Source organism: Phascolarctos cinereus, unplaced genomic scaffold (assembly GCF_003287225.1).
Source record: "Phascolarctos cinereus isolate Bilbo 61053 unplaced genomic scaffold, phaCin_HiC Scaffold_9;HRSCAF=440, whole genome shotgun sequence".
Lineage (NCBI taxonomy): Eukaryota > Metazoa > Chordata > Mammalia > Diprotodontia > Phascolarctidae > Phascolarctos > Phascolarctos cinereus.
This window is the reverse complement of record NW_027556402.1, coordinates 131,325,846-131,342,818: the sequence shown is the minus strand read 5'-3', so window position 1 is coordinate 131,342,818 and position 16,973 is coordinate 131,325,846. Positions and strand designations below refer to the sequence as shown.

General features: G+C 37.3%; 1 protein-coding gene across 1 annotated transcript; it reads right to left on the bottom strand.

The window, feature by feature from the left end:
• Positions 1–1,055: 1,055 nt before the first annotated feature.
• On the bottom strand, positions 1,056–16,392 carry LOC110217404 (transmembrane protease serine 11B-like). Its single transcript, XM_078148854.1, has 9 exons — positions 16,320–16,392; positions 15,580–15,695; positions 15,413–15,480; positions 12,507–12,667; positions 10,428–10,466; positions 6,282–6,471; positions 2,390–2,649; positions 1,665–1,807; positions 1,056–1,217 (listed from the first exon to the last, which is right to left on the bottom strand). Exons 1-9 carry the CDS (start codon positions 16,390–16,392, stop codon positions 1,056–1,058), a joined length of 1,212 nt encoding a protein of 403 aa, XP_078004980.1.
• Between the last annotated feature and the right edge of the window lie 581 nt (positions 16,393–16,973).

Sequence of the window (16,973 nt, the reverse complement as noted above, 5' to 3'; positions counted from 1 at the left end):
GAAATTTTACACGAAAGAAAAGTTAATAAAACCTGCTTTACCACTGCACCCTAAGGACCACTTTTTCTCTGACTTGCAGCTGAAATCTTTCATGTGTGTTGTCTCCCCCATTGGAATGTGAATTCCTTAAAAGCAGGAATTGTCTTGCTTTTCTGTTTATATCCCCAGAACTTAGCACAATGTTCTGTGCATTTAAGTGATTAATAAATATTTCATTCATACATTCAAGGGACTGCATCTCTCATTTCTTTCACTTTTAAAACTTTCATCTTCACTGGCTATCCCTCACCTCCACCTCCTGCCCTGCCTGGCCTTCTTCAAGTGCCAGCTAAGATCCCACCTTCTTCAAGAAGCCTGTCCCATTCCCCCTTGATGCTAATATCTTCCCTCTAAGATTATCTCCAATTTATCTGGTCCGTGTTTTATTTCTATAGAGTTCTTTGCATGGTGTCTCTCCCATTAGATGGTGACATCCTTGAGAGTAAGAACTCTTTTAAAATTTCTTTGTATCCCAAGTGCTTAGCATGGTGCCTAGCACATAGTAGGTGCTTTAAAAAGTCTTTGTTGACTTATTAAAAGTACCTACTTTGTGCCAACCACTGTGCTAAGAATCATAGAACCAGAGAGTCTCAGACACACTTGAATAATGTTTTGCTTCTTTTCTATACTGAGATTAAAACAACTAATTTGAGCCGGTTGTAGGAGTTTGATATGTATAAAATTTAAAAAAAAGAAATACAGTTGTGAGGAATATTCATTTTGGATTGGAATGATAACATTAGAAAAATTCACAAAATATAAATTTAGACAAAAATATTCACTAGTATTTGCCACTTTTTTCCTTTGCTTCAGTTTCATTGAGGAGTGAAACATGTAAATTCATGGGAGTTGTCTGTATTCATATAGAAATGTAATATATGAATAAGCAGTTTTCTAAACATCCTTTCAAGACAATACTTTTGTCATTATTCAGAATGCTAGAGGAATACATATTAAACATGAATTCTTGATCAATGACTTGCTATAATCTCTTTTATACTTCATAAATTTCTTCTTTAGATTCCAGTTTTTTTAGCAATCCAGTCACGGTAGAAAGTCAGTTTGGTGTAGACACCTGGCTTGTTCACTTTACCACATCCTTCTCCCCAGCTCACTAGTCCAATGAGGTACCAGATACCTCTAGAACTAAGTGAGGCTAATGGTCCACCAGAGTCATTCTGAGGAAGAAAAAAAAGATTACCATGCCATACCTGTTTATTATTATACTTTCCTTCTACTCTGATTCTTATATGTGTCCATGTATTTACACATAATTTTACCCATTAGAAGGTTAGCTCCTTGAGGGTAGGGACTTTTTTTTGTGATTTTGCCCCTTTTTGTATCTGTAACAATGACAAATCATAAGAATTTATATATAGATGGATGAATGGATGCCAAGGAATTTCTTTTTATATAGCATTTCCATGGAATTGCCTAATTGCCTGGATATCCAAGCAAAACAACAACGCTCATATCTCAATTCACTCTTCAGACTTTTCTTCCTCCTTGAGAGTTGCCATGCTCACCTGTGGAGCACCCTTTCTCCCTCTCTCTGCTTCCACCGTCCCACCATTTCTTGAGGATAGAGATTGTCTTGTTTGCATGTATTTACACTTCAGACCTACCTGACAGGCATCAATTTTTCCACTCATATATCCTGCACATAGCATGGAATTTGTAATCAAACCAAAATATACCCCTGGGGCATTGCAAGTATCTGTATCAATAATTTGTACAGTGGCTTGTTGAAGTATCACTGGCACATGTCCTAGAAACAATAAATGATGTTCTTGGTAAACTTACTAGGAACATTGAACATATTCCCCTTCCCTTCAGTTGTGCTTCTGTGCTGGACAAAACTTTTAGCTATCTCTTTCCTTCTGCTTTCCTTGAAAGCAGAAATTATATTTTTACTCTTTTTTGTATACCTAGCACTTAGACAACACCTGGCACATTGGTAGGCACTTAATAAAAGTTTGTTGACTGGATGATTCTTTCTCCCAGTGCTATCTAACTTAACAGTGTTACAAGGGCCAATTTCCCAATGCTACTATTGGAATATTGACTGATAGGAAATTTAGCATAGACAGGCAGTTAGTACTTTCACCAGAGTTGCTTCCCACTCCCACAGAGCATCTGCTCAGATTTCTAGATTGTGCTCGTAGTTAGCTTCCTTAAGTACAAAGCCATCTATCTGTACTGATTCACTGAATAGCACTTGGAACTGTCCAGCACTATCTACTGGGAGATAGGAAATGCTTTTGGCTCCCCTTATATGACACTCAACAGAGTCTTCTTGGCAACTTGGGCACCTTCCCTGAGGCTATGTAGTTTTCAGTGAAGAACTTACCATTCATAGAAAGTGTTCCCCATCCTGTAACAACAGCCATGTCACCTGCTGAAAAATTCTGTGTGGCTTCAGGAAGACAAATGGCACGAATGTTGTTTGTGAAAGGGACTCCTTCAGCAAGATGCACCAAAGCAATGTCATCATGGGTCAGTTCAGGTCGATAATCTTCATGAACAATGATGGTTTTAATATTTCGTGTCATGTAAGGACGATTTATCACATTTCCAAAAGTGACAGTCCATTGTTTGGCGTCATTATTCCTAAGGGCAAAGTGTAATTTGGATATCCTCATCTCCATGTCAAAGTGGTGCTCTAAGGATTTATTACTTCATAATATTAAGATGTTTTTAGGTAACCTATTATGTCCACTTTTCACACCGATTCACCTCAGTCTATCTTTCCAGCTCTATCTCCCACATGCCACACAAAAACTCAATTCCAACCAAAACTCCTGGCAAACTGTTGTGTTCATTATGCCCATTATTTTGCACTTTCCTACTTGTAGTCCAATTTTCCAAAGTGATTTGCCTTTGCAAAATATATTTTGTCTTCCTAGAATGTCCTTCATTCCCACTGTATTTTTCCCCATCTCCTTTGAAATCTTACTGGTTCTTGAAAGCCTAGTTCAAATCTCACTTCTTCAGTGAAAAAAAAATCTCTGGCTGTCATAGATAGAAGTGATCTTTCTTCCTTCTGAACTCCTAGAATATTTATTGTTTGTGCCATTCATTTTATAGAAGTGCTGCCAACTTATTACTTTTTTCCTTTTAACATAAGATTTTTAAATATCATATTAATCTCTTGGGAGACAGTCTCATATATATAATAATAAAATCTCAGTTAGAAGAAACCTCAAAGAGTGACCAGATACCTGAAGTTGACTAGATAATAAGAACCAATTGCATTTATTTAACACTTTCTATAAAATAACCCTTTGAGTTATGTAGGGCAAGTATTATTTCCCCCCACTTTAGAGTAGTAAAAACTAGCTCCAAAAAGTTATGGTTTGCCTATGATCACATAGCTAATGTCTGAGGCAGGATTTAAGTACATCCAGCATGCTGCCTTGTACTTGAACACTGGAAATCATCTACCCTTTGTTTGAAGACCACCAGTGATGGGCGACTTGCTACCTCCTGAGGAAGACCATTTCATTTTTCTGTTCAAATACTGGCTATGCCACTTGCTGCCTGTAGGACCTCATGCAACTCACTTAGCTCCTCTGGTCCTCAATTTCCTCAATTATAAAATGAGGTAGGACCAGAAGATCTCAAAGATTTCTTCCATCTCTGAACCTAAGATCCTACGATAGTCCTTATTGTTAGGAGGTTTTTTCCTCTATAGAACCCAGTCTACCATTCTTAAAATTTGACCCATTGCTACTAGTTTTACCTTACGTTCTTGGAGAACAAGTCTGATCCCCCTTATAAGTAATGATCCTTTGAAAAGTAATTTAAGGCATCTATCACTTGCTTTACTAAGTCCTGTCTTCTCCAAGCTAAAAATTTCTCAGTTCCTTCAGCCAGTCTTCATATGGAATGATCTTGAAGCCCTCTGCCATCCTGATTTCCTTCTTCTGACTTGCTATAGCTTATCAGTGTTCTTCCTAAAATGTGGTTTTTGTATTATATTCCTCTGTATTTCCTATAGCACCAAGCAAAATATTTTACACATAATAGGAACACATAGAATATTTCTTGCTTGATAATTGTTATAATCCCACCTCTTCATATTTCACCTGTAGATCTGAACTTGGTGTCGGTACTCCAGAGCAGAAATATCAAACATGGGGCCTCTGCAGCCAGCAACACTACCAAGAATGGTCTAAACCAGTTTAAAATGTAATTGGGAAATATAAACAAAAATACGGTAAAACTTAGATAATACTACATTTTAAAGCTAATATTCAGCCTTCAGGGCTAATTGGATTATGTATTAGTGGCTCCCACCCTGTTTCTATTTGAATTTGGCACCACTGATCTAGAGAACATGGTAGTCTTAATTTAACAGTGGAATACATAAGAGCACAAGGCTTCCCAATTTTACCTCAGGTCTATGAGAAATTCAGAAGATGCTTTAAAAGCTTATCATTCCTAAAGGAACTATGATATATCTGAGATTATAGATGTTATTCATCTGCTGAGCTGAGCGTAGAACTGAGCTGAGCTGAACTGAGCTAGACTGGAACAGAAGAGAACTCTCACACTTCATATTTTATGTGCTGCTGTGAGCTATGTGTCACCAGCCATCAAAGGAAGTGGATCAGTGAGATAAGTTATGATATATTTTCAGAACTGAATTCTGTATACATAAACAGCAATGAGGAAGTGGTGACCCCATTTAACAGCGACAACTGAGCTAGAAAAGTATACCACTAATGTGTAGAGATAGAAACGTTGTAAAGCAAAAGGGAATTAGACATTGGTAAGCATAACAGGCCCTGGATTGCAGTGGCTGTGGCAGATGCTACAGTAGTGCCACTTGTAAAGGTGACACCAAGCAACATAGTATCAATATAGGAATTGGGACTATTAACTACCTATATTGGCTAGGTTGACCACAGATAAGACCAATTAATAGGGCTTGAATTGGGTCTTTCTTTTTTTACTAACTTGAGAGATTCAAAAGTCTCCTTTGAACTAAAGATACAGTGATAAGAGCACTCAATTGAGAGTCAAGGGACCTGTGTTCAAATTCTATTTGCCACTGAGTAGCCATGTGAAACTTGGATGATTCACTTCATCTCTCTGGTCCTCAGTATCTTCATCTATAAAATCTGAGGGTTGAACTAGAATGATCTTCCAGTTCTAAATCTATTATTTCCCTCACTTTTTTTTTAACTAGACCTGAGATTTCATTGCTATAAGGAACTTCCAATGAGGTAACTTTCTCTACCAATGTAGTTTATTGGCCACTCTGCAACTGGTAGCCTTAAATGTTGTATGGGCCAATGAGATGTTAAGCAATTTGTCCAGGTTCACACAGTCAGTGTATGTCAGAGGTGTGACTTGAGCTCAGCTCTTCTTGACTCCAAGGTAACACCTGAAGGAGTAACCTCAAATTTCATCTGTCTCTGGAGATCTTCCAATATGTGCTTTAAGTTCCAAAGGCCAATCTGTATTTATCCTTAGCTGTACCTCCATTAGAATGTAAGCTCTTTGAAAACATGAACTGTAGGGGCAGCTAGGTGGTGCAGTGGATAGAACACCAGCCCTAAAGTGAGGAGGACCTGAGTTTAAATCCAGCCTTAGACCAAACGCTTGACACTTACTAGCTGTGCGACCCTGGGCAAGTCATTTAACCCCAATTGCCTAATTAAAAAAAAAAGAAAATACGGGCTGTGTATATTTTTTTTCTCTGCATCCCCAGAGTATAACCACGTGTACAGCATGTAGTAAGTTCTTGTTGATTGATTGACTGATTGAAGTAAACATTCAGATCTACATTTTGCATGTGTTGTCATTCAATTGTTTCAGTCGTGTCCAACTCTTTGTGACCCCGTTTTGGGTTTTCTTGGCAAAGATACTGTAATAATTTACCATTTCCTTCTCCAGCTCATTTTATAGATGACGAACTGAAACAAACAGGGTTAAGTGACTTGCCCAGGGTCACATAGCTAGCAAGTGTCTGAGGCTAAATTTGAACTCAGGTTCTCCTGACTGCAGAGCTGGTGCTCTAACCATCATGCAAGATCCTAGGCAAGTCCTTATATCACCATTTTATAGCTAGGTAAACTGGGGCTCAGAGATAGTAAATGATTTAACTTAGCTCACAAAGCTAATACGTGATGAGTCAGAACTTGAAACCGAGTCTCATGACTTAAAGTGCAGTGCTCTTTAATCTGCACTAGACTGTTTCACTCTTTGCTTTTCACCTCAACTGATGAACTTACTTTGCAAAACAATGAGCTGCAGACACCAGCCACTTATTGCTGATCAGAGATGCCCCACAGCTGTGCTTCCCATTCAGTTTTAGACCAGCTTGCCATGGCCATTCTCCTTCCTCAGAAGGCTTTCCTCCTATGATTCTGTTATTTCTTGTGATTAAGTCATCTGACAACAGTCTTAGTCGTCTCCCACAGCCTGTCAGAAAGAGTTGTCAGTTTATGAGCATTAAGAACAGGAGTGCTGATTATGGTAATAAGCCACTGTTTCCATTGACTGGAAGAGAACACTAAATGTAAATGTAAACAGGGATGTCAAAACTGCAGTAAGTGACATTTTTCTTCAGGGATCCCAGTCTCCTATTCTATTCTGTTTTCCCTATTTAATAAAATCTTCATCTTCCCCTTTGGTGACCATTAACCTCCTTTTTTCCCCTTTTCTTCACTAGAATTAACTCACAGCAAACCCATTCACATTAAGGTTTGCTCACACTCACAAGAGGAATTGCTGGGCACTCTACATATAGTGGAAACCTTGGGAGGTAATAGCCTGTCATCTGAGAGTCACAAGGAGAGGAGAGTCAGGCGTAATTTGAAGTATAGCCTAGATTTTAGGAGAAGAGATTTCAAAGAGTAGACTCCCATAGCTTGAGATTATACAAAGAAACTTGGATCATCAGATATGAAAGACACTCAAGAATGAAATTCTGGTGATATAAACTGAGGTGCTCCAGTTATTTTTAATGACCTTCCTTAAAAGTGGCACCCAGACTTGAACACAATACTTTAGAAGACTTCTGACCAAGAGAGAGTACAATGGGACTATGGATTCCCTTTCTAAGGACACTATGTTTCTGTTACATTAACTCTTTTAACTCCTATGACACATTGCTATTTCACATTAAGTTTGTGGTCATTATATAACCCTAGTATGCAATTGCCATCCATTCTGATGAGGAATAATAATAACAGAATATGTGTGTGTACATATATGTATATATATATATATATATATATATACATATATATATACATATATATAAGCATATATATATGATACATATATGCATATATATACTTTTATACATATATGTGCATATATGTATCATATATATGTATATACATATATAAGCATATATATATGATACATATATGCATATATATACTTTTATACATATATGTGCATATATAAAGCACTTTACTTTCCACAGAGTTGGATAAAGACACCAGTGTGGCTGCACGACAAACTAACTCACTAACCACTTCAGACTTACAAGAACATGTATGAGAGGTGGAAGTAAGGGGCACGTAGCTGAAGACTCATCCAAAGAATATTATAAGGAAGGCTAAGGTCCAATATCCAGTGAGTCTTATAATAAATATTAATGAGGATAAAATTAACTTTTAAAGTTATGTGGGGCAAGAGGAAAATCAAGGAAAAAAATGGAACCCTGACTTAAAGTGGATGACTAAATGAAAACAGATGATAGAGAAAAGGAAAGAGTATCTAATTGCTAATTTGCTTCATTTTTTTCCTGCCAAATATGATCCTTAAACAGGAAAGAATAAAAACAAAAATGGCTAGTAGGAATTAAAATCAATAATATGTGAGGAGGTAGTAAGGGAAAGACAGTGAGTTTAGGAAGCCCCTGACTTGGATGAACTACAATCAGGACACTGAGGGTGCTTTCTGATAAACTTGATATGATTGCTGGACTGCTCTCAGGGATGTTTGAGGAACTCTGGTGAGAAAGAAAAGTGCTTTGGGTGTAGAGATAGACCAACCCAATTTTCAAATGGGAACGAATTGGCTTCTTCAAACAATAGTCCATTGCACTTGGCACTGATTCACAGCAAAATTTTAGAACTGTATTATTGAAAGGCAAGGCAGCAAGGGTGTAAGTACTTACTATGGACCAGACACTGTGCTAAGCACAGGAGATAAAAACACAAGCCAAAAGAAATATAGCTTAGATTCCAAGTAGCTTAGATTCCAATGGGGGAAGATAGTATGCAAAAGGACAGTGATTTGAGCTCTTTGAAAGGAAAGAAGTAATTGTGAAGAGCCCACAGGCATTCATTAAGTCATACCAGACTCACTTTATTCCTTTTTTTTTTTTGGAGGGAGGATGGGGCTACTAGTATAGTAGATCAGAAGAATGATGATGACATATATTTAGATCTATTCTTTGTGGTTAAGATGGACAAATATGTGCAAGATGATAGTATAGTTAAGTGGCTTCTGAATCTATTGACCAGATCCAAAGAGTGTCTAATTTCCTCATAAGTAAGTCTTAATGAAGTGCCTGGAATATAGTAGGCCATTAATAAATGTTGACTAAGTGACTGGTTTCTATAGCAGAGCTTCTGAGCCTTGAGTCCACGAGCTTATTTTTTAAATATTTTGGTAACTATTTCAATATAATTGGCTTCTCATGTAATACTATTTTTAAAAATTGTGTATTTAAAACATCATGAGAAAGAGCCCATTGACTTCACCAAACCAGCAAGGGGGGACCATGACATAAAAAAAGAGTTAAACTAGAAACCCTGTTTTACTGGAAACTCCCTCAAATAACTTTTTTGTTGCCCTCTTCTAGTCAATCTTTTTACCAAAGACTTAAACAGAAGCAGAGATGTCATACTTGTCAAATTTACAATTATGCATAGCTATGATGGAGGTCTAATATTGTTAATGACAGAACTTGGATAAAAAAATTATCTAAATACGCTGAAATGGTGAACCGGTGAAAAGAAAATGAACTTGAACAATGATAAAAATGAAGTCTTACACATGGGCTAAAAATATCAACTATATAATTACAAGATGAAGATATATCTGGAAAACAATAGATGTAAAATTAAAAAAATAGAGAAGAGTTTGAATGGAGTCAGCAGTATGTTGTGGCAATCAAAATGCTAATGTGACCTTTGACTTCAATAATAAAAGCATAGTGTTGCAAGGGAGACATTGATAGCTCCACATTTGTCTCTTCTGCTCAAACAGCATCTTGAACATTACATTCAGTTATGTGTACCATGTTTTATAGAGGACACAGAAAAGCTGGAGTACATTCACAGGAGTGTGACCAAGTACATGAGAAGAAAGCAACCATGCCACATGAAAGCTGGTTGAACAATGTAGAAAATAAAACAGTGACCTCAAGGGGATAAAGAATTACCCTAAAATGAGTGTTCATAATTCAAGATGTAATAATTTATATTGTCCCATGAAGTTTACTGTTATTTCATGTCTTCTCTCCTCAACTAGGTTATAAATTGCTTGAGGTCAGAGAATATGCATCTCCCATGGAACCTAGAACAACATTAATCAGTAAACACTTACTGAATGGTTTATTCAGCACCCTCTCTAGAGATAAGAAAGGTTCTATTCACATAGCGGGTGCTGTTAAATATTTTGTAACAGAAATGCTAAGAATATAAAACACTAGGATTTTTAACTAATTTTCCCCCTGGGATTTTTACCTCAGAATCAACCGTGTATGTGAATGAGCTATGAAAAGACATGAGTCTTCTAAAAGCATTATGTATTAAAATCCAAGCTAATGGTACCTAGACATAAAATCCTAGTTCTTTTAACTCCAGTGACAGATAGCTTGGTCAAAAATTTTGCCTTCACAGCCTGACTTTCCAAAGTTATTTCTGGGAGTTGATTCTAATTTCATAATTATCATCTATGACCATCTACTTCATCCACCCCACCCCCACTCTAGGCTACTGGGCATTGTTAGAAAAAAATTATAAAGCTTCATTGACTGGTTCCACTAGAAACAGTTGCCATTTAGCCATACTGAGGCTCTTGTTGGTGTTACACATTTCACTACTTGGTGATTCCCTGACACAGAGCCCACAGTTTCAAACGTTTTTCATTCTTCTCAACTCCCCAACTCTATTATCAGTCTCTTCCCACTCAAATCAATGGGTTTGTCTCTTAATGGAGTGTTTTAATGAAACAAGACCCCCTTTCATCCTTTATACAAATGTACTTGGTGCATCTACTTTGGAAAACATTACTACATATTTCAACATATGATGCATTTTAACATTTAGAGTGATGGTGGGAGATGTGTTGAATATATCTATGTGTATATTTCTACACATGATATATTTTTATTGTAATGTTTCTAAACTTACAGTTGATAACAAGCTTCTCAGCATCACCTTTGCTGATTTCTGGAATAAGAAAAAAAGTAAAGCATAAAGTTAGCAAGAATGTGATATTTCACCAAGAAGCTCAAGTTTGTTCAAGAAACAGAGGCATAGCTCGAGTTGGGTAGATAGGGTTTTTTCTTTGGCATTGACCTCCCATGGGAGGGTATATTTTCCCCCCATAATGGGCTGGAGACCAGGGTCTCCAGACTTGCAACTCTTCTGCTGGCCTGCCCTTTTTAGGGAATTGGGGAAAATTTGGGCTAGGACTTGATTAGGCCACACCAAAACTGAGGAAAGCAAGAAGTATAGATTATTCTGTCTCTCAGCATGATAGTACCCATGGTCAGACTTTCTGTTCTAGGACTGCCTGGACTCTCCACTCTTCACCCAACCACCTCCTTCAACCCTTTGCTCAATTGGACTTCCCCCAGATGCCAGAATTCCTGATTATGGCTCTGATAAGGATTTTAACATATTTTTGGAACCTGATTACATGAAGACAATATTAAGTCTTATCATTCAATTGAGTATATTAGCTGGGGTCTCTTACTTCTACTTGATTTAATAACAATACTCTATCTTGTTATATAAAGATGAATAAATGAAACACCCATTGATTAGTCACTCCGCTATGCTGCCATCAAAACAGGACAGGATATAAAAATCAAACTAATCAGTTTTACTATATGTGAGTTGATTTGGTGAAATGTTCAAAATCAAAGGAGCCTGTAATTAACACAAAAGACCTCTGAGATCCCTCCCAACTCTGTTGTTATAATATTATGAGTATGACTGAAATGTGAGATCAGGATTACCTATAGATTTTCTTTCCTAATCCCTATTATCATGGATAATTGAGAACCTACTAAATGTTAGGAAACATTTCATTTATTATAAAGGTTTTGTTTGATTTCATTTTTTCAATAAAGGAAAGGTGAAAGGGTACTAAAATGAATGCCTGTTAAGTGAAAAGTATTAAAAATATATTAAATAAAGCCATAATTTAATCCATGGAACTAGATGACTATGTTTTTGGATAAGAAGAATGATTTGTTGTGATTTCCTGTTATGGAATTACTGAGCTTAGTTCTTTCTTTCCATGGGAGAGGAAGGATGGAGTAGGAAGGAATACTACCCTACTCAACCTCTTTGACCACTGAGGGGAGAAAAGCTGTCCATTCCCATTTGACTAGCTGTTTCCTCCAGAGGAGTATTACTGTTCCCTTTAGATGTAATATTATAAAGTGTGTAGTATTATGTTATAATATATTTATAGTATACATACTATAAATATAATATAAGGTATTATTTTATGTAGTATTATAAAGTCTTTATTGGAGAACCAGTTGTTGTCTGCCATTTCAATGTCAGAGTAGGTCATAGCTCTCAGTCATTCTGCCTTCAGCTTTGTCAGGCAGCCAAGAAATCCAAGTTGACATCCAGGGATGTGAACAAATGGTATTTAATCATAGTATGCTACCCTCCTACAACTTGTTATCCAATAGGAATTCAATAATAATCTTTTGATTGGTAAATGTCTTACAAAGTATAAATGTTTACTACATGTAAAATACTCTAATTTACTCTTTAGGGACCTCTTCCAGTGCTTTTATTTATAAGAAATGGCAACCTTCTCTACCATTGAAATAAAAGTATTCCTTTTTTCCCTCTCCTCCCCCCCAAAAAAACCCCATTCTCCTCAAGCCCAGAATCTGCTTCCTACGAGCAAAACTGAAGGGAGAAGGAAGATGCTACAAGTGGAATGTTAAAAAACTATCCATCTTCCTACAAATAGCCTTCACCTACTTTCACATTTACATACCTTTTCTTTCCCCATTCACAAAGTGTACTTATATAACTTACTCACTGAAGTTCATTTTTTCTAAATAAATTCCTTAAATTATCATTGCTTCCAATGACCCATAAAATTAAGCATTAGGAAATAATGATAAATTAGATATCACACAAAGTGTTTTGCAATTCTAAATGTACTACATTTAGTAGTTAGTATTACTGTTACTATCACTGTTGTTATTATCAATATTAAATAAATGAAAATACCGATAATCTTAAGAGAAGAGGGGTCTGTGGTCAAGGATGTTTTGTTGTCCTTTAGCATTTGATGTAAGATACTTTCAATTTTTCTCCTCATGTCATCCCTCTTTGCAAGAACAAACTTAAATGCCAGCCAAATTTTAGCCATCACACCATTGGTCTCAGCACTAGAAACAATAAGAATAGTTCACTATGTTGGTAATAGTACCATATTCTTCGCTCTGATAGCTCACAATCTCTTAGCTCTTTTATGGATTTATACAATCTTCCTATTTTAATCATGAAATCTTTTATTGACCAAAAAAAAATTTACTCTATCCATGCCCGAGGTACAGTTGGCTTTGTCAAGTTTCTAAGGACTTGAGGAATGTGGTATATGAAAGGAAATGTGATCCAGAACTAGAATCAAATGTAATTATTACAAACATGTGAACTGACATCAGTGGGTCAGGCAATGGGCCAGACTGCAACAATCAATGAGCAGTGATGCTAGGATTAGCTTTAAAACCTCAATTAAGCTGAATCTATTTAACTAGCAGCCTCAACAATGTTTTTTCTCCTGATTTTTAGCATGTCACAGAAAGATTCAATTGGCTATTAATAAAAGCTGATTGTTGGGTTGTATTCAAAGTAACTACATCAAAGACAGGGCCACTAGGTACTGCAATGGATAGTGTGCTGGGCCTGGAGTCAGAAAGAATCATCTTCATGAGTTCAAATCTGGACTCAGATACTTACTAGTTGTATGACCCTGGGCAAGTCACTTAACCCTGTTTGCCTCAGTTTTCTCATCTGTAAAATGAGCTGGAGAAGGACGTGATAAACCACTCCAGTATCTTTGCCAAGAAAATCCCAAATGGGGTCATGAAGGGCAGATACAACTGGAAAAATGACTGAACAGCAATAACATCAAAGGCATGCCAAAGACGTCTGTAGCAATCCTGCCTAATCTACTCCTTCATTTATGGCACTGAATAAAAGAATTCGTTAACAGTGATAATTCTGAGTCATTGCAAAGAACCTGAATCATCAGAAAAAGAGTCATCTGTTTAATAGGCTCTTTTTAAAAGTTTTTATCCAAACCTGTGATTTCATTAATATGGAGAACTTCTGGTGAAGGAACTTCATTTACCAGCACAGAATGTCACCTGATCTCAAGCTTAGAGTGTTAGTTGTACTGAGAGGTTAGATGACTTAGCCAAGGGTACACAGCCAGTCCATTTCAGAGATAGCAGTTGAATCAATCCTTCCTTCCTCTGAGGCCAGGTCATATTGCCTCTGTATTCTCCTTATTAAGGATCTACTTACTAAGGCATGGCATTATTGTTTTAGACATTTTCCACAAGAAGAATTGGGGAGGAAGGGGAAGATTTAGTGATTAACACAGTTAAATATAATACCAAGTTTCTCACTCATAGTAAATGAGGGCTTTGCTATGATTCAATACATCCCCAGAATTGAGAATCCTAGGCCAAAATATTAGCCACTTGGCATATTTGGACTAGTTTAAACCTGAACAATCTATTCTGTCCCACAACTATAGTGGATCAATTCTGTGTTTAAGAAAACAAAATCTTGTGGGGAGAAAACAGTTCCTAGCCCTCATTTTCCAGAGTTCCAGGGATCCCCTATTCAAAAATCCACTTAAAGTTCCTAGTGGATCTTCAGATATTGTCCCCACCAATACAGGAGATCTATCAGAGTTGTCTAAAAGAAAAATGGATTGCCTTGGAAGGTAAGGAGTTTCCCATCATTAGAAATCTTCAAAAAGAGACTGGTTAATAATTTTTCAGGTGTGTTAAGTTGGGATTGCTTTTTGGATATAGGTTGGACTAAAATGGTGGTTGAGATCCCTTTTGACCCTAAAATGCTGTGATTCTGTTATTCTAAATCTAAAGGATAGAGGTGTTATTGTGACTTTGGGGACTGACCCAGGATAGTGTTGAATGATCCCAATTTTTATATAATGGAAACTATTCTAATTTATTATAATGTTATCTTGTTTATCACTTGATAGAGCAAGTGATGTTAGTTATCTAGTCAGCTGAGGAATCACTTAAGGAATTATGCTGGGTTAAGGGTCATGAAACTTGAGGGGTTCCTCAAGCTTTGTGTTGGGAAGTTTAGAGATGAAGGAAGTATTAGGAAAGAATGCAGGGGCAGCTAGGTGGTGCAATGGCTACAGCTCTGACCTTGGAGTCAAGAAGACCTGAGTTCAAATCTGGCCTCAGATACTTGACACTTACTAGCTGTGTGACCCTGGGCAAGGCACTTAACCCCATTGCCTAACCAAAAAAAAAAAATGCAAGAGGAAAGAATCCTGGAACCAAAGGTAAAGTTTCCTAGAACGATTCTGAGAGGAAAATTGTTCTCTTCTGATACCCTGGGGAAATTGACTAAGAGTCAATAAGGACCAGGGCTGGATTTTAGCTTCCTGTGTGCTTGAACAGTAGAAGGATTTATGACTTCTTCAGTCTAAAGAAATCCCTGCTTGGAAACTCCCTCTGCCATCACAGATTGCAACCAATCCATTACTTAGTAGACAAGACTAGGGAGTTGCTGAAGGTACACAGTAGTAAAATTTCATAGTAGTAAAAATTCCTTTCAAGAGAGGACATTAATGGTTCCGTTTGTTTATATACATTTACTTAGCTAGTGCTCTCCTGCACAAAAAGGGGAAAATGGCCTAGTGACACTATATCTCTGAAGAGTATTGTTTGATTTTTTTATCCCAAAGGATCGTGAAGTATAAGGTCTTGTAAACATTTGTCAAGTGTTAGCTTCTCATTTTGTCTTAATTTGGTGGGCAGTGAGTTCCCCACCACTTCAGGCTACATGACCACTTACTGGAAATGGTCTCTTCCAAATCAAAGAAGAATCTATGCTACTAGTTATTGAAAGAAATGACTTACGATAGACTGATGACTTGTGAGTTAATATACTCTCTGGATATGCTAGAATTATAAAATGTATCATATATCTGTGAAAAGAAAAAAAAAGTCAATAAGCAAATTGTCTTAGTATGCTTACATTTCCAGGAATGCTAGAATGAAGTAAGAATAGGCTGGCTCTGACTTACCAGATTCTCTGTTTTTTCAAACAGAGCTTTGCTTTCCTGTGAAGCTCTCTTCCCACAGTCATAACTGTCTGAGACACCAGCGACATGAAAGCTACCTTGGTAATAGTGGATCCTTTCTGTAAGAAAAAGAAATCTTTAGAGAAACAGACAGTGGAAAGGAATATTAAGTTCAAATCCCTAGCTTCAAACAATAATGTCCAGAATCATAGATATAGCACTAGAAGGCACCTTTGGAGCTATCTTGTCCAACTCTCTCACTTTCAGATTAGGAAACTGAGGCCCAGAGAAGCAGATAACCAAGGTCACACAGATCGTAAATGGCAGAGCCTATATTTTAATTTAGGTCTTCTGACTCTAGATAAAAATGTCCCTACTTAGGAATCTTTTTTTGGTTTTTTTGGACGACTAAAAGAGAAAACTGATTTTAGTCATTTTCCCCCCTAGAGTAGCTTTTGAGGAAAGAAAAGGCTAGAAATTAATTTATTTGGGCCACTTCATTGTGGTTACTTACTTACCCAAATTACCCTAGCCCAGTAACCATCCAACTTTATACTATCATGTAAGCAAGAATATATGGGAAACTCTTCCTGCATCCCTTTCTTCTTTGGGGAAGCATCTCCATCTTTCCAGTGTAACCCCCCCCCCGCCCCGCAACATTCATTGTTCAATGCCACAGAAGCATTTTTCCTGCACTTCTTTGTTCAAAGGCTTTGTGCTGTGCCTTATTACCTTCAGCATACTGCTATCAAGCTTTGCTGTTTCCTGGTTCTCATGCCCAAAGTACCCACTATCTAGTTCAACCACCTTATCCATACTCGTGTAAGGGGGCGGGGGTGAGTGCTGTTTATTGCTTTGTCCATGTAGGTTATATGTGTCTTTATGGGACTGTCTAGATATGTCTCATAAGGAAGCAAGAATATTTCTCTCTAGAGTAGGGGTGAGAAAGCTGTGGCCTTGAGGCCATGTGTGGCCCTCTAGGTCCTCAAGTGTGGCCCTTCAACTGAATCCAAACTTCACAGAACAAAACCCCCTAATAAAAGGATTTGTTCTGTAAAACTTAGACTCAGTCAAAAGGTGGCACTCAAGGACCTAGAAGGCCACATGTGACCTCAAGGCTGCAGGTTCCCCACCCCTGCTCTAAAGTCTCCTTTTCCTACTCTGATTTCAAGTGAGACTGATTCCTGTTGGGAGGGGAAGCAGGAGGTTTGGGCCAGAAAGTGAACACTCTGATCTCCTCAAAGAGAAGAGATACAAGTCTAGAGTTATATCCATCTGCTTCTTTAGCTATTGATAGTCTAGGGGAGATAATTTTTTAGATTCAAGTTGTATTTCTCATTATTATCCCTTAACAGGAAAGGAGGACCTCATGCTTGAATACATATGCAAGGCGTGCC

Bases quoted from the DNA above. Each gene is read 5' to 3' on its own strand.
- LOC110217404 (XM_078148854.1), bottom strand. From the start codon at position 16,392: ATGGATAAGGTGGTTGAACTAGATAGTGGGTACTTTGGGCATGAGAAC. The intron at 12,668-15,412 runs GTAAGTCATTTC...TATTGTTTCTAG, and splicing joins TCACAAGTCATCAGTCTATC to TGCTGAGACCAATGGTGTGA. The intron at 1,808-2,389 runs GTAAGTTCTTCA...TATTGTTTCTAG, and splicing joins GGGAACACTTTCTATGAATG to GACATGTGCCAGTGATACTT.